General features: G+C 41.4%; 1 protein-coding gene across 3 annotated transcripts in view; it reads right to left on the minus strand.

Annotated features, from left to right (window-relative positions):
• WDR33 (WD repeat domain 33) overlaps positions 1-18,257 on the minus strand; it is a 54,605-nt gene that overhangs the window by 32,991 nt on the left and 3,357 nt on the right. For all 3 annotated transcript variants that reach the window (XR_014511983.1, XM_083443185.1, XM_083443184.1), the window contains exons 2-7: positions 9,258-9,483; positions 7,328-7,396; positions 6,673-6,777; positions 6,061-6,156; positions 5,466-5,617; positions 3,660-3,757 (exon numbers count right to left, since the gene is read on the minus strand). Coding sequence is in view for 2 of the 3 variants with exons in the window: in XM_083443185.1 (XP_083299311.1) it covers positions 3,660-3,757; positions 5,466-5,617; positions 6,061-6,156; positions 6,673-6,777; positions 7,328-7,396; positions 9,258-9,461 (724 nt within the window). In the remaining variant the exon portion in view is untranslated. The remainder of the gene's footprint in view (positions 1-3,659; positions 3,758-5,465; positions 5,618-6,060; positions 6,157-6,672; positions 6,778-7,327; positions 7,397-9,257; positions 9,484-18,257) is intronic.

Below are 18,257 nucleotides of genomic sequence, written 5' to 3' on the forward strand. Positions count from 1 at the left end.
CCCCCACCCCTTACACATTTGAAATAGGACGTTAAGTCAGCCAAAGGCCTGGTTGAAGTAGAATGTTTTCACCTGGTACCTAAAGGTGTATAATGAAGGTGCCAGGCAAACCCTGCCCACAAATGGGGAGCCACTGCAGAAAAAGCCCATCCTTGTGTTGCCACCCTCCAAACCTCCTGTGAAGGCGGCACATGAGAAAGGGGTTATCGCAGGGTCTGGGTAGGTTCATATGGAGAGAGGTGGTCGTTGAGGTACTGCAGTCCCAAGCCATTTCAGGCTTTATACGTCAGAACCAGCACTTGAACTGGGCCTGGAAAATAATTGGCAGCTAGGCCAGGATCTGTGTAATATGCTCAAGCCGTCTTGCCCCGGTGAGCAGCCTGGTTGCCAAACTGTTCACAAGCTGAATTTTCTGAACTATCTTCAGAGGCAGCCCTATGTATAATACATTACAGTAATCTAACCTAAAGGTTACCAGAGCCTCAACAACAGTAGTTAGGCTATCCCTGTCCAGACAAGGGCGTAGGTGGGGCACTAGCCCAAGATGGCGGAAGGCACTCTGCACTACCAAGGCCACTTGAGACTCAAGAGACAGCAAAGGATCCAGAAGTCTTCCCAAGCTGCGTACCTGCTCCTTCAGAGGAAGTGTAACCACATCAAGAGCAGGTAATTTCCCATCCATCCAGTCTAGGGAAACCTCCACCCCACCCCCACTAACAGTGCCTCAGCCTTATCTAGATTCAGCTTCAGTTTGTTGGCTCTCATCCAGTCCATTACTGAGGCAAGACAACTGCCATACCTGCAGATGTAAAGGAGAAGAACTGTGTGTCATCAGCATATTGCTGACAACGTACTCCAAAACTCCGGATAACCCCACTCAGTGGTTTATGTTATACAGCACGGGGGATAAAATTGAACCCTGAGAAATCCACACTGAAGGCTCCACGGGACTGAAAAGAACTCCCCAAGCATCACCCTCTGGAAATGTCTATCCAAGTAGGACCGGAAGCACTGCAAAGCGGTGCCACCAACCGCTAACTCAGACAGAGGTCATTATACAGGACCACCAAAGCAGTTATGTGCCAAAACTGGGCTTAAACCCCAATTTAAATGGATCTTTATGTTTAATTTATAAAGGTGGGGTGGGGGGAGAGAAGAAAGCTTATATGCCAAATCCTAACAGTTTAGATTCTAATTTCTGTTCTGTTCATGGAACAGGGCTTTCCAGCCTTCTCCTTCCCTCTGCACCCATCAGCACCCTCTCCCCAAATCTGCTTGGAAATGGTTGCAGGATAGGCTGCAGGAGGTTGCTAATGGCTGGGGGAGTAAGATGAAGTTGCATCTTTCAAGCTTCAAATGTTTACACATTTATGTAAGTCTTACAGAACTCAGTTGAATTTACTTCTGTGTAAACATGCATATAATTACCGTATTTTTCACTCTATACGATGCACTTTTCCCCCTCCAAAAGTTAAGAGGAAATGTGTCTGCGTCCTATGGCGTGAATGCAGGCTCCTTGGCTTCAGTGATAGCAACGTGAAACCTCCGGAACGCAGCAGGTGCGCACCGACCCCTCTCGCACCCCAAGCTTCAGGGATAGCCGCCTGAAGCCTTCGGAGTGCAGTGCGAGTTCCTGCTGCCTTCCGGAGGCTTCAGGTTCCTTTCGCTGAAGCCAGGAAAGTCTTGCTCTCCCGGCTTCAGCAAAAGGAACCCGAAGCCTGCGAAGCGGGAACTCGCGCTGCGCTCCGAAGGCTTCAGAAATCTTTGATGCTGGTGGTGGGGGAAAGCAGCGCTTCCCCCCACCGCCGCCCCACAAGCTCGGAAAGGCTGCGTGCAGCCTTTGCGCTGCTCCCTGACCTGGTCTTTGAGGCTGGTGGTGGGGGAAAGCAGTGCTTCCCCCCGCCAGCCCCAAAGACCAGGTCAAAAGGAACCCGAAGCCTCCGGAGCCCAGCGGGAACTCCTGCCGCGCTTCTGAGGCTTCGGGTTGCCTTCACTGAAGCCTGGGGAGTGAGATGGGTCAGTGCGCAGCGACCCCTCATTGCTCTCCAGTTTTCCAAGGTAGCCGTCTGAAGCCTCCAGAGCGCAGTGGGAACTCCCACTGCACTCCGGATGCTTCGGGTGAATGCACCTTGAACGCACAGAACACACCTTGTTTTAGAGGGGGAGAACAAGAGGGAAAAAAATCTCCCCCTTCAGCGCTGAGGGGGGGGGGGAGATTTTTTTCTTCTTGTTCTCCCCCTCTAAAACAAGGTGCGTCCCATGGTCGGGTGCATCCTATAGAGCGAAAAATATGGTAGATTGTAAGGTATCATTTTTACAAGTTATTTTGTAGCAGAATGAACTTAGTATCAGGCTCTAAGAAGGTAAGGGAGGAAGTACATCTGCATATGATTCTCTGTCTACTGCCCCAAAGTTTTTAAGAACAAAAGTAGTGTTTGGCAGGATTGTAAATTTAGCATGTTTATTTCTTTTGCTTCCACTTTTGTATTTCAAATGGAGGTAGTATATGCATGGCCTACAAAAAGGGAGACAGAGCTCAATGTCTGGATTGTATTCTGTGTGTATATATTATCTGACAATTGTGGAAACTTAAGAAACCGGAGGGGGGCTGTTTCAGATATAATTCTGAAGAAATGTTTCTCGTGAACAATTCCTATTTCCTAAAGTAATACAGGAGAACCTTATTGAAGCCCAAAATAAAAGTTTAGAGTTCAGGATTTCTTCAGAGTTAAACTATTAGGAGGTAATGCATCAAGAGTCAAACACAAAACCAAACCACAAACCCTTTACTTCCTAAAGTGTAATAGTCTCTGAATGTTTGCTATTTATTTTCTGTATTGACATCAAGTCAGGCTACAAAAAAATAAAAAAATACTAGGTAAACTTTCCTACAAAATGAATACTAAAATACCGTGTGATATAATGAAAATGAAAGCAGTGTTGCTACAATTCCTGCTTCTCGCTGTCTAGTATATATTTCAGATCCTTGTAATGTAAACCACTTAAGAGGTGTTTTTATTAATTAAGCGGTATATAAATCTTGTCAAATAAAAAAGTCTATGAATATGTTGAAAACTTTATTGCTTCTCAGTAAAAGATGTATTTTACCTAACTTTATGCTATTAGAAACAGTAATTCGTTCCCTAAAACTTTGTAGTGTCCACACCATGTGGGAAGTCAGGGGATTCCAAGGATCCTGTTCTTATATGGCATTTACTTGATGAAAAGCTGCACTTTCCATAAGGTGGCATAGTCTGATACAGGCACATGAAAATGGATAGCATCAACAAGTTACATTTTTGAGGGGAAATACCCCTTCTTCTTGAGAAAGTGTTTCTGGTATAACTCATTACAATTGTTATATACAGAAATGGGCACATGAAACTGGGCATTCAGCTTGCTTTCCTACACAGATGTTTCAACAGTCCTGGGAGTAGGGAATAATCATAGTACACAACGCTCCAACGTTAAAGCAATTTAAACAGATCATAAAGATCATAAACAGTAACTAATAGGTTTGTAAACCTTGTGATACAACTGATTGAATTATTAAGGATGGGGTGCTGGAATTTGAGGTTTTTGTATAGTCCTTATGTAGGCAACTACAAATAATTTCTCTCTATTCATATATCTCAATCAGTACTTTCTGGTGCACATACCTCGAAGAATTCTCTCCTCATGGCAACGTAGAAAGTCCCAGATTCTAACAGTGCCGTCATCAGAGCATGTAGCAAATTTATTATCCGTGGGTGAGAAACTGTTACATGAAGACACACAGCAGGGGAAAGAAGTCAGCATTTAACATATCTAAACTTCTCAGACAGGGCAAAATTTAGCTAAAGTGTTAATATACTGATGGAGAAATTGGAACATATTGTGCCTGGAAAAATATACTTCAGTCCGTTGACATAATTGAGTCCGTTTGCATAACTGAGAGCTCAGCTCTGTACTTTGATGCAGCAAAAGCACTTTTTCCTGCATTTTGTTCCCCAACCAAAGGGGAACTTACACTTTGCACTGTTCCACCCACAGTTGAATAGATGTGCAATTCTCTGCATCATCTGTATAAAATGTGAAACTGACAAAAGCATGCATTCCATGCTTTTGAAAGAAGGATGGAAATAGGCAATCCCAAGAGTGTTAATACTAAGCTTATTTCTTCATCCACAGATAACATTTCAAAATACAAGGGGGTGGGGGAAGACAGGTAAAAGTACTTGCTTACTAAAAATAAGAATAAAAACATATCATATGGCCTATATATGCAGAAAAAGTTACTGAGAAGAGATTTGCCACTCCAGTGAAACATTAGAGTCATAGAATATGCTTCAGAACTTAAAAAGCTTGTTGTAAATTGTGGAGAGCCAGGCATCAGTTTCTTATTGAGCTATGTTAGGCATTTGGTTGGACCATCATCAGTTACAGATGGGGAGCCACATCCTTTGTGATGCAGTGAAGAATCAAGTAATGCTCTTGTTGAGATTATTCAAACAGTCATTCCCCCTGAAATTGCTGGAACGTTTCATATGTGAGATAAACTTTTTGTTTGGAGAAATCCACTTCACAGATACAATAGCATACACCTATGAGGTCACATCTGGTTAAACTTTGCCAGAAAAGTCTGCATCAAAGGAAAAATGATAAATTCAGCAGAAAGTGCTTCTATGGTAATGAATCTTCTTCTCCAATGGACAGCATCAAAACTTTTTCGGTAGGTCTAGTTTCTTCTTCAGCTCCTCTTCAGACACACTTTAAATGAGTAAGATTTCTTCCACTTGCATTATTTGCTAAAGATTGTAAGCATTCTTCACATGCATCTCAGCAAGGAAATCTCAGTTCACTTGTTATACTGAGCATACATTTGCACAATTGGAACACTTGACACTGAACCAGGTAGATGTCCTAAAGTTGCCTTGTCAGATTTAGATTCCAAACTTGAATAACCCATTCAATATTAATCATGACCTGGATGTGGAAATTGGTGTGGGTCCTACATGCTACTGTAAATCTTGGACTCACCAAGCCAAGCAGTTCTTCACTTTATTTAGCTCTTTTATGTTGTGAGAACTATGCAGCTGCTTTATTTCTGGATTATATTTTATTCAATTATATTATTAAATACTGAATTCTTTATTTGGAATGAAATTATCGTACACAAGTGAGCATAAAAAGAGAGTAACTGATACACATTGTGATCATATATAAAAAGAAACCAATACCAGTGCAAAATGCAGCAGACAAACACATCTCTAACATATTGCAGAGGCAGATACCGGGACAACACTATTTCAGAGATATGCCAGCAAATCAGTGAAATTGTGGAAACAAAAGAAAATATGTTTATGTGGTGCAAAACATTTCCTAGAATCTGACAATACCCATGCATATCGGCACCCAGAATACACTTAGAGAACAGTCTAATCATGGAAATAGGAACTACAGAAAATGGTATATTGTGTATAAACCTGGCCTCTCTAATCGCCTCCTTATGTGCCTGGAACATCTTGACGTTGTTCATGTTCGACTGCCAATATTTCACATATCCCCCATGGTCTGCTGTCAACATCCACATGTCATTGTGTGACCAAGTCATAGCTCTCACTGGACTGTCATGAGCCTACAAAGTCAAAAATAAAGGAAGACCTCTAGTGAGCATACTCGAATGATATCATGCACCATCACTTTTCTTTTAATACGATTTTTTCTAATTTCAATTTAGGTAGATATAAGAATGAAGACAATGCCTTATATATAGATCCATACATTCATTTTGTGAGGACTGTTATTAAAGCTTCAGCAGCGTTATAGTAAGTATTACTTAGTAATGAGTCAGTATTTTGTCTACAAATTTGATTTTTTTTATCACCAATGGAACGGAAATGTCTCTCATATCAGAGAATGACAAAAATGCTAAGATTTAAATTAATCAATCAAAATCTCAATAGCCAAAGGCAAGAAGCATAAAGCTCAAAACAGTGCTGACTCTCCATCTGTTTACAGTGGCAAGAAAGCAGATTACTGAAAGAAGTACTGATCAAGACAGTTTTGATAGTGATTTACCTGTAATATTGTTTCAAAGTTGAAAGTAAGCCCATTCCATAAGGTGAACTCGCCACTTGAAGCCCCAGTAACTAAGCGCCTCCCTTCTGGAGTCCACTGGAAGACAAGAATTAAGATATATTAGAACACAAATTGTTGCCCTGACACTATAGCAGTGTCTATCGCAAGGACAGACAACATGTAGTGTGCAGAGTTGTATTCTGCAGCTCTGCCTGTATTGGGTTCACTTAAACACTGTCTGTACACCCCTCCATCCCACATTCTGGTATTTATTTGTTGCCCCATGCCCTGCTTCCAGTGCTTGAATACTATTGGATGAATAATCTGTCCATTTCTGACAAAAATACTTTGCACTATTACTGTGTCCCATAAAAAGATATCCATTCTGAAAAGTTATTATTATTAATATTAGTAGTAGTAGTATCTATTGTATCTATAAATCACCCTGTCTACAATACAGTACACAGCAACAGACAACAAAAGATAAACAACAGAATTACAACACTGATTAAAACAAAAACAGAACTAAAAAAATCCATAAAACAGCTACTACTGGCATGCTATATTCTTAGCAATTTACCACTGTGCCATGGAGTATAACACTATACTTACCCTAACAACAAATACTGGACATTTTACTTTATTGGTAGATGTTCTAACAAATTTTGTTGTTACAGCATTCATAGGATTGTTCAACATTCCTATAGGAGGGACCAGCTAAAAGAGAGGAAAACATATTAAAAGTTATTCTTGGTACTTAATACGTGGAAACAGTCTTTTAAAAAATTGTTTGCAAGCTTATGTTCTTGCATGAGTAAGCCAAAGAATCTCAATTTTGGCGGAGACACTACAAAATCATACCTAACATCATTCTGATCTTCAGAATTATATTACAATATGGCTTGGATCCAGAAATCCCACCATGAGAACAGAAGGCACTTCTGCTTCGATAAAAACCATGGAAGCAGTCCTCCCAGGCAGTCCTCTCTCACACATAAACACAGAGCCAAAGTGCTTTCTGCTCACATAATAGGATCTTTCAATCCATGTCTAGAGCTTTAGCAGGATCATCTTACTAGAATGTGACTAAATGAATGCATCTTCTTTCAAACCCACTTGTAAAATCAAGTTTCTATAGTACAATTAATGTTGTTATTCACTTCTCCCACACTTAAACAGAGAATTACAGCTTAAACCAATTTTTCAATCTTTTAGGAAGAAGAAAAATGGTTTACTGTCCAGGGGATAAATAAACATGTGTACTTACATCATTATAATACCCTCCATCAGGCTGAATTGCCCGCATATCCCGTTGGTCTCTTTGCCATACTCTGTTCTGAAAAGATGAAAAAACATTTTCATTAATACTATTGGTTAAAACATGCTAGCTAGCTTGTACCAAATGAGAAACAATGTTTGCCTATCTGTGCCTACAGGGTAGTGCTATTTTTGGAAAAGGAATGCAGCGTGTTTCATTTTCTAGAAGGAACAGGCAATTTCCTTCTTCAAATCAGTGCAAATCAGTTCAAGAACTTGAACTCAATGTCCCAAAGTAAAAACAAAAAAAAAACAAAAAAAACCCTTCCTCTTCAAATTTGCTACCACAGTGCACCAGTTCGAATCAGGCCACAAGATAAACAAAATCCCACATCGCACTCAGAATGGGAAACACTCTCCAGGCAATAAACGACTTTGGGCTTTAAAAATTCAGTAGCGCTCTGTGAGACACCAAAATTTGGTGCCCCCACTTCTAGTGTTCCATTGTTTGTCACTGTTGCAGCGCCTCCTGTGGTGCCCTGTCGGCTTGGTGCCCAGTGTGGGCAAACTGGTCATGCTCCTCTAAATCCACTTCTGTTCTGGGGTAGCAGTAGCTAACCTGTGACACACTATATACTGTATTTTTCGCTCTATAGGGCACACTTTTTCCCCTCCAAAAATTAAGGGGAAATGTGTGTGTGTCCTATAGAGCGAATGAAGGCTGCGCGGCTAAGCCCAAAGCCAGAACAGGGAAACGGAGCGCTGCGGAACGCTCCGTCTCGCTCTTCTAGCTTGGGGTTAGCTGCGCAAAACCTCTGCAGGGCAGCAGGGTGCTGCCTTCACCCTGCTGCCCTGCAGAGGCTAGAAAGGCTGTCCCCGAAGCCAGAACAGCAAGACTCGCTGTTCTAGCTTGGGGATGGCTGCGCAAAGCCTCCGCAGGGCAGCGGGATGTCTGCACCCCGCTGCCCTGCGGAGGCACCAAAGGCTGTCCCCGAAGCCTTTGGAGCGCAGAGGGAACTTGCGCTGCGCTCTAAAGGCTTCAGGGATCTTTGAGGCTGGCGGTGGGGGAAAGCAGCGCTTCCCCCCGCCTGCCCCACAAGCTCGGGGGGCAGCGGCAAGGCTGCGTGCAGCCTTTGCGCTGTTCCCCGATCTGCTCTTTGGGGCTGGCGGTGGGGGAAAGCAGCGCTTCCCCCCGCCAGCCCCAAAGAGCAGGTCAAAAGGAACCTGAAGCCTCCGGAGCCCAGAGGGAACTCTCGCTGCGCTCTGGAGGCTTTGGGTGAATGCACCTTGAACGCACCTTGTTTTAGAGGGGGAGAACAAGAATTCCCCCCCCCCCGATCTCCCCCTCCTATGGTCCAGTGCGTCCTATAGAGCGTAAAATACGGTATATGTTGGATTCCAACTCCCAAGGCCAACCACCATGGTCAATGGTCAAGGATGATGGAAGCTGTAGTCTGGCAACGTTTGAAGGCCCACAGGTTAAGACACCAGTGCTTTAAAGAGATCAGACCACAGTTAAAGCTTAGTGCTTGAGTCTTAAACATTCATTAGTTAGGGCAGGAAAGTAACCTTTCACTGGCAAGCAAAGTAAACAACAGTTCTAAGTGTTGTTGTTTCCCTAGGTTTCACATACCTGATATGAAAGATGAACTGGTGTTTATATTAGTCTCCTGAGGGCTGATAAGAAGCATAATTTCCCCCCCTCTTTCAAGGGCATTTTTGGTGTGAATTTTTTAAGTGCATAATGAGAAATGGTTCAGACTTGGGAACCGAATCCCTCCTTTTCCATAGCTACTCTCAGCATTTTAAGCTTTTTTTCACAAAATATTTGGCAAAAGCTCTACTAACTAGAAGTCCATGCTTAGTAATTCTTTGCTTATTTTGTCTTTTAAGCTAAAACATTTTGTAACAATTGCAGGTACAACAGGTTCTGAACATACCTCCAAATACTTGATTACAGAAGGATTATAGTCTATAGTTTTTCGGTTCACAGCTTTTCTCATACGTTTTCCATCAAAAGTGAGCTGCTGCATTGCCTGTTGCTGAGCAAAATCAGGTCTCTTATAGAACAGTTGTCGGGGGGCCTGGTGTTGAAACCTTGGCATATGGAAAAACCGCGGCGGTGATCCAATCTCTGTAGCCATGGTGTCTTTTGCTTTGGAAGATCTAAAATAAAGCAAATAAAAATGAAGGTTTCAACTAGGAATGCCAAGATATAAGAAATCTGAATAGTCCTAGAATTTCTCACATAAACAAGGCAGCTTTTTAACATGTGCAACATTAGCCCATCATTAACAGGGAATTTAAAGCTTATGAAAAAATATTTCATCCATCATCATCATCATCATCATCATCAATCCACCCTTCACCTTAGGCCCCAGAGCCGTTACAACAACTAAAACTCAATAGTTAAAACAGTTAAAACAACTTACAATCACAGAAATAAGGTCGGACCTAAAAATATACATATCAGCTATCCAAAGTCAGGGTAAAGAGGTATGTCTTCAGCATTTGCCAAATGCTATATAAAGAAGATGCCAGACACATCCATGCAGAGAGGGAGTTCCACAACTTAGGGGTTGCTATAGAGAATGTCCTCTCCCTCTCTTATCCCCCAGATTCTGAGAGTGGTGGAACAATCAATAGGGCCTCCTATTGTACAACTAATGTAAAATGCAATACTGAAAACAGGATATGGCTCCCAAGAATAGGTTTGTACTCCCTTGTGAGTCAATTAAAACTATTAGTAACTGGTCTCACACACCACAGAAGCAAAGTAACACAGTAATTACCTTGTAGGTGGCAATGCACAAGTTAGTAATACTATATTAAATAAGTATTTAGCTACAACCAAAGACAAGTATTGACTTTGATTTTTGAGAAGGACAACGTATGAATTTTCTTACATTCCACTTGTAGAGTGAAAGCTCATTTCTTGTTTGTTAAACAATTGTCAGTGTTAAATTAAGGCTATTTTTTCTAATTTAAAATGGTTCTGTTGGAGGCAGGCAGGCAAATACACCATCACTACAAGCTCCTGGGTTCAGCTATGATGTCACCTTCCCCATCACAGCAGCACTAGCTGCACTGTAAGAGAGAACTCCGGGGATGAGTATGCAGGCAAAGGTCCCATTATATGCCTACTTCTGAACAGCTCAAAGAAGTCCCTTCTGCAGCTCCCTTCCAAATTAACATATTCTATGTGTGGCAGGATTTTTTATTTTTAAACAAAATCATTTTCATTCTGCTCGGTATTCTATATTTCTCAGTATTCTATATTTCTGTTTTCTAATGTCTTTTCTCCCCCACTCACACTCACGTCTCTTGGATTAACTTCTTTTTTATGCTTATTACACTGTAAGGCTTTTAACAGAATTGTGGATGTTATAAGCCACTTCAAGGACTTCAGTGAAGAATTGGAAAACAAATTTAAATCAATAAAAATACATATGAAAAATGGTTTCATCAGTCTGGTCTTTTATCTCTCCCCTAAGAAAATACAGGACATTATCTAGCCCAGTAGTGGGAAACCTCAGGCTTCAAAGCCAAATGCAGCTCTTTGTCCTCTCTCTGGCCTTTGAGCTCTCCCAAGGCCACCCGCCTCACTGGCGCCGTATCACATCTAAGTGTTGTTGCATGGCTGGAACATGTCCTTGCACTCTGATACAGTTCTTAACCTCGGGTTAAGAACTTAATTCGTTCTGGAGGTCCGTTCTTAACCTGAAACTGTTCTTAACCTGAGATACCACTCTAGCTAATGGGGCCTCCCGCTGCCACCGCACGATTTCTGTTCTCATCCTGAAGCAAAGTTCTTAACCCGAGGTACTATTTCTGGGTTAGCAGAGTCTGTGACCTGAAGCGTCTGTAACCCGAGGTACCACTGTAATGCCTCTTGGAAGATAGAGAGGTAGCAAACGATGGCATTAGATCCTATGACGCACTGTATCTGGAAGAGGACTGAGGAGGAAGGAGCCAGCTACAACTGCCTGGTCAGAGTCCTTGAATCCTATAAGGGCTGCATCTAGTGACTCATACATACCAGTTCAGCTCCTTCCCCTTCCCTTAAAGCCCGGTAAGTAAAGCAGCTGCTGGTAAAGGTTGTCAGGACACACTTAACTTTCCCCCTCTCTCATAGTCCGGCACAGGAATGTATCCATGCTGCCCATTCTGTATATATAAAGGCCATATGGGGACAATGACACCCCCTTTAGAACCACCAACAAAATCAAAATGGCATTTCTCTGGAATATTTTGTGACAGCCACCTTCATTTTACCTTCAGGGAGCAAATGTAAGGTGTATGTTTAAAAGAAAACTGGTAAGAAGAAATAAGTAAGAAAACTAAACTTCTGGGTCACCCCAATAATAGCAATGGCAAGCCATTTCTAAACAAAAGGGACTAGACTACTTTTGCAACCAAACTAATGATGATTCCAGTTATTTAGTACATACAAGTACCATTTCCCATCTTTGTTCTAAAACAGCTTATAATTACAGAATTTACAAGATTCAAGAAACAGGCTAGAGTGAAATAATTTTGCAGTTATTATGTATAGGAACCCATTTAACCACCTGTTGCAATACAACAGTGTTAAAATGCTTAACTTCCAAATTAGTCATCTGCTGTATTTCTGCTTGAAAATTCAGATGTCGAATTTCAACAACTTTGATGTCGTGTAAAAGACCTGCAAGAGGCTACTTGTTTAGCTAAAATATAGCTAACATGGATTAAGAAGCCAGGGGGTATACCAAAGGCCTTGTCTGGGTTCAAGCTTCACCTTGGTCATGGAAGATAATTGTCAGGTGCTCTTGTGGTTGCTCAAGAGTAACCAGGCAGGACTCCAACCTGTCTTTTACAGGCTTTATTTTGGTGCAAGCTATTTACAGTGAAGAGCGTCATAAGTTCATGTCTGGCTCAATCGCTAGCAGAATCCGGGAGCGATCTGTTTTTGTACCTCCCCCAACATAAAAGTTTCATCACCCCGGGCCTTTTTCGCCCTTCCCTGTGCCTCAAACTACTGCACATGACTGGGGACAGTAGGGGTGTGCTTTCCTCCTCTCTGGCTTGCTTAGGTGCGGTGTTAAGGCTCTCTCTAGCATCCTCTGCCCCTTGCACCTCTTCTCCACTGGAGGTTGGGCTTTCCTCCTCGCCGGAAGAGGAACTGCTTCGCAAGATTTTCGGAGGCTCCCTGTAACACAACCCCCCTCTATCTCCCACCTCTGAGCTGATGGCAGTTCCCGGACAATAATCTTCCCCAGTTTCCAATCTGTAGCAAAGAAACAAGTGTCCTGCTCAGAGCTGTTGTGAATGTGTCAATAGAGATTACAGAGTACTTTATAAAATTAAAAGTTTTATATAAATGATGAACACTAAGTACCAGTAGTACTATCTTCCTATAAATATTATGATGTCCTTTATAAGCTGAGATTTCATTTAGTTTGTTCAGTTTATAAATGATAAAAAGTGCAGTGTTAGGAACATAAGAAACTCCTTATAGCAGTGGTAGCCAAACTTGGCCCTCCAGCTGTTTTGGGACTACAATTTCAATCATCTCTGACCACTGGTCCTGTTAGCTAGGGATGATGGGAGTTGTAGTCCAAAAACAGCTGGAGGGTCAAGTTTGGCCACCACTGCCTTACAGTGTTGTCCATTGTAGATATGTTGCATAAATATCACACTGGGAGGTTACAGCTTGTGGTTACTCCAAAGACAGCATAAGCATAAGCCTTGGTTCAGATGACATGCTAAGCCATGATGGAGCTTGTTCCTCCGCATTCTGGCAGTGGAGGGACTCGCTCTACCACCAATGCCCAGCATGCCAAGGTACCTCATGGCTTATTCCTCCCTCGGTTTGAGGGCCAGAGCATGATAGCACCTTCACCCAATGGTACATTGCCAGTGAAACCTCAGGAGCAGTGGTGGTTTCACCTCTGATATACCACTGGGTGAAGGCACCATCACACTCTGGCCCTCAAACTGGTCCTGGGTGATATATCAATACGTCACCCAGGCCAACCACATACATACTTCCTAGGGACAGTTTCTTTACAAAAATTAATCATTCATTCATTATGCTATGGATTTATTTCTCTTTTTGCAACAATACTTTTTTATACAAGTCTTTGTCAGTGGAAAATGTAGTAGTGGCAAATTTTCTTCTTCACAACAGTGTTGTGATTGCAAGCTGAAAGTGCCAACACAGAAGTAAAAAAAAAGAGCCTTTTTTGTAAAATATTTTTTTGAAGATTTTTGAAAATTTTGTTAGGAATCTGGATTTTGGGGGGGGGAACCACCCTATGTATTTGCTTTATATATATCATTTACTTTTCATAAAATAACAAATTATTATTATTTTCATTCATTTTTGGTGGTAGAGTATCCAAAGGGGTGGAGCAATGTGTACAAGCTGCTCACACAGACTTAATATCTCAATGAAGCTGGAAGCCATGTAACACTAGTATTAGAACTGGCTTTCTACAGCCTACAAACTCAGTACAAAAAATGAGCCTTACATAACATTACCTGCATTAAGTGCGCAGACCAACCAATCACACTCATCTGAACAGTCTTACAAAGAATTAAGCAGGGGTGACTAGTGATCTTCTCTTTCACTACTCAGGTTACTGCTACTTATTTTTCCTTCTCTACCACCAAAGTTCCCACATAAAATTGTGTGTAATGGAAAAAATCCTAAAGAGATTTTTCTATTTCAGGCAATGTCTGATATAGAAAAATTGAGCAGTTTCAAAGTTTTAATTAACTTTTTTAGATGACTAGTTTTAAGAGTCAAAAATGAAGATGATGTAATTTTTTAAAGTATGTTAAAATTAGTATGATAAGTTTCCTGTGCCTTAATTTTTCCCTAAACTGTAATCGATATAAGGAAGTGCCGTATTTACTCAAATCTAATGCTCACCTTTTTTGGCCAAATAACGTTGCAAAAATTAAAGTGTGCATTAGATTCAATGGCACATTTACATTCGCCAGCAAATAATTTTGGTTTCAAGGTTCTGGAAATTGAGGTGTGCATTAGATTTGATGGTGCATTAAAGTAAATATGGTATATACAGTGGAATCTCGGTTCTTGAACGTCTCCATTGACGAACAATTCGGAACCTGAACATCGACAACCCGGAAGTGAATGTTTTCGTTGAACGGCTTCCAAGGCATATTTATCCATTTTTTCAATGGATTTTTCTGACTACCCCTTGATCATCGGTTTTCGAATGTTTTGGAAGTCGAGCAGTTACACTGTACTACAGAGTTTCCATTTTGGGGAATATTTATAACTATTACAGTAAAAATAATTTCCAACTAAAGTTTTGGATTTGTTTAAATATAAATTTCAAATAAGATTGTGCATTTTCAGTTAAAATATTTTTGGCAAATTGATTTTTTTGATATATTTATATAGCACATAAAATCAGAATTTCTTTTTAGTTATGCTTACTAAATATATGAATGGGTAATTAACAAAATTATTATACCATGTACTGTATAAATATGCTAAATCAGACTCTAATATATTTAGAACACCAGAAAATTTTCCAAAAAAACCAGAACAGTGTTACCAACATCAATTCTGGAATTGCACCAGCAAGGACACAAAAACACCTGTGTGAAGGTTGCATACAGTCATACCGTGGGTTGTTTCAGGTTGAGCGCTTTCAGGTTGCGCTCCGCGGTGACCCAGAAGTAACGGAACACGTTACTTCCGGGTTTCGGCGCTCGTGCGTGCACAGACGGTCAAAATGACGTCACACGCATGCACGGAAGCGGCGAATCGCGACCCGCACACGCGCAGTCACAGATTGCGTTCACTTCAGGATGCGAATGGGGCTCCGGAATGAAACAAATATAGCACAGTATATTTTCCTTTTAAGATGCTTTGTTGGATCTTTGGGAACCAGAAATAAGTACAGTGGTGCCCCGCAAGACGAATGCCTCGCAAGACGGAAAACCCGCAAGACGAAAGGGTTTTCCGTTTTCAGAGGCGCTTCGCAAGACGAATTTCCCTATGGGCTTGCTTCGCAAGACGAAAATTGCCGAAAATTTTTGAGGGTTTTTTTCGCTAAAAAACCCCTTTTTCTGAAGCGCTAAGCTGCTAAAAGCATTTTAGCAGCTAAACCGCTAATCCCTTAAGCCTTTAATAGGCGTTAATAGCCCTTAAACGGCCAATAGCGCTAATAGCGCTAATCCGCTAATGGGCTTGCTTCGCAAGACGAAAAAACCGCAAGACGAAAAGACTCGCGGAACGGATTCTTTTGGTGCCCAGAACTGGACACAGTATTCCAGGTGTGGTCTGACCAAGCCAGAATAGACTGATCTATTACTTCCCTTGTCCTGGACATTATACTTCTGTTGGTAAGCCTAGAATAGCATTTGCTTTTTTCTGCTGCATCACACTATTGACACATGTTAAGCTTGTTGTCTACTAAGACCCCTAGATCCTTTTCACATGTGCTACTGGTAAGCCATGTGTCCATCTGATATTTGTGTTATCTGATTATTCCTACCTAACTTTAGAACCTTACATTGGTCCCTAGTGAATTTCATTCTGTTAGTCTGGGCCCAGTTCTCCAATTTGATAAGGTGATCCTGAATCCTGATTCTGTCTTCTGTGGCATTAGCTATGCTTCCCAGTTTGGTGTCATCTGCAAATTTGATGAGAATCCTCTCCATTCCTTTGTCCAAATAGTTTATAAAGACTATGAACAATGGACTTAGGACACTAATTTGCTTCTGGACACTTATACAAGCCATGGTTTTAGCATCCTGCTATAAATGAATATTGATGGATTATAATGAATATTACTAGTAAAAAGATTGCAGATTCGAACAGATTCTCTGCAACAGATTAATCAGTAATTTGATTGCACATAAGCTAGTCCACCAATGAATACTATGTTTCACATTTCCTGCTTGAGAGAAGTCCCATTTTAGGGGTTAAGCGTGGGATGTTGTACCACTGAAATCTGACGTTAAGTGTACATGGCATAGTTTAACACACCTGGTATCTGCACCTGAGCAAGTTCAACATATTTCTAAATCCTAGCACTTGTTGCTTAGGCTGCAATCTTAACCCTACTTACCTGAGAGTAAATCCCTTTAAATTCAATAGGACTTACTTCTGAATAGGTATGATTAGGGTTGTGCTGCTAGTCAGGATTCTTGCATATTAATATTTATTCTTCATGTGCAATCACTTTCTTTAAATAGAAATAGACCTGAATTTTATGCAGACAAATGTCCAACGTGAAATATCCCATTTTATTCTTCAATGAACTGTTCTGCAGACAATTTGAATTTTTTGTCGTTTTCTTATTATAAACCCTGCATGTCTTAGGAACAATGTACGTGCCCTCCTATAACCTCTCCAGGGTGCAAAAGGTAACTTAATTATGAAGCTCTCCAAAATATTTGTAGAACGAGGTGGAAGATAATGAATCCCATCTAACTTCAGAAAGCCAGGCATTTCCCCCAGACACTAACTGTTTACAATTAGAAGCAAAACTGGTTTTAAATCTCTACAGACTGCAACTCCCAGGGCTTCTTTCTTACTCTGGAGCAGGCTCCTTGAAGACTGCTAGAAAGCCAGCTTTTCTGCAAAGCCATAATTCAAGTAACTGGTTCCATTCAGATAAATTTGTTGTAATGTGTTTTTATTTGAAATCTTTAGATCCTGGAACATAATATAAATATCAATTACTACATGTCCAAGACAAACTACAGATGGGCATACTGATTTACATGGCTAGCTACTGTGACCCAATTACATTTTGCCTATTCCACACAACAACTATAAAGGTAAAGGTACCCCTGCCTGTACGGGCCAGTCTTGACAGACTCTAGGGTTGTGCGCCCATCTCACTTAAGAGGCCGAGGGCCAGCGCTGTCCGGAGACACTTCTGGGTCACGTGGCCAGCGTGACAAAGCTGCATCTGGCAAGCCAGCGCAGCACACGGAAACGCCGTTTACCTTCCCGCCAGTAAGCGGTCCCTATTTATCTACTTGCACCTGGGGGTGCTTTCGAACTGCTAGGTTGGCAGGCGGTGGGACCGAACGACGGGAGCGCACCCCGCCGTGGGGATTTGAACCGCCGACCTTTCGATCAGCAAGCCCTAGGCACTGAGGCTTTTACCCACAGCGCCACCCGGGTCCCACACAACAACTATATTATTCACTAAATCTATATCCAACTTTTCCTCCAAGAATCTCAAGGCAAGGCAGATGGTTTCTACAGTTTTATGTTATCCTCACAACAACTCTGTGAGGTAGATTGGTCTTCAGTTATACTGACTGGTTTAAAATGCTTTATGGCTTAGCAGGGATTTGAACCTGGATCTTCTCAAACCTAGTCCAACAATCATCTCACCCCACAGTGTCTCAATACACTGTTGAAGACAACTAATTAAGAAGTCACACCAAATCTCATTTTCAGGGGAATGGTGAAACAGTGAGACAAATTTCAAAATTGTAATATGCGTCTGCTAGATTTGATTCCTCATCTGATTAGTTGGGCCTTTCTAATTTTTTATGCTAAGATTATAGTCTTACAGATAATGTACTTATTATAATAAAATCATTCTGCAATTAATTGAATCTTCAAGTAATTCTATTTAAAATAAACAATGACTCTGATCCCCAGTGTGCCCTGAGGTGACCCACAAGACCACGACAAAAAATAGAGAAAAAAGTTAGGCATCTTCCAGACCAAACAATGATACACCCTGAATCACCCTCAACTTCTGCATTCTGATGCAGGATGGGGTGAAGAGTGGAGTGAGCCATTGGTAAGGGTCTTCCAAACAGAAGACATTTTGAAAGTATCAGTCAGGAACAACAGCACTCCAACTGACAAAGTTCTCAGTAACAGAGCATGTGGCAACCTAAATGGCCTCGACCCAGTATTACCTGAAGGAGCATCTCTACCCCCATCC

The sequence above is a fragment of the Podarcis tiliguerta genome (genome assembly GCF_965153285.1).
Source record: "Podarcis tiliguerta genome assembly, chromosome: 5".
In the NCBI taxonomy this organism is placed as follows: Eukaryota; Metazoa; Chordata; class Lepidosauria; order Squamata; family Lacertidae; genus Podarcis; species Podarcis tiliguerta.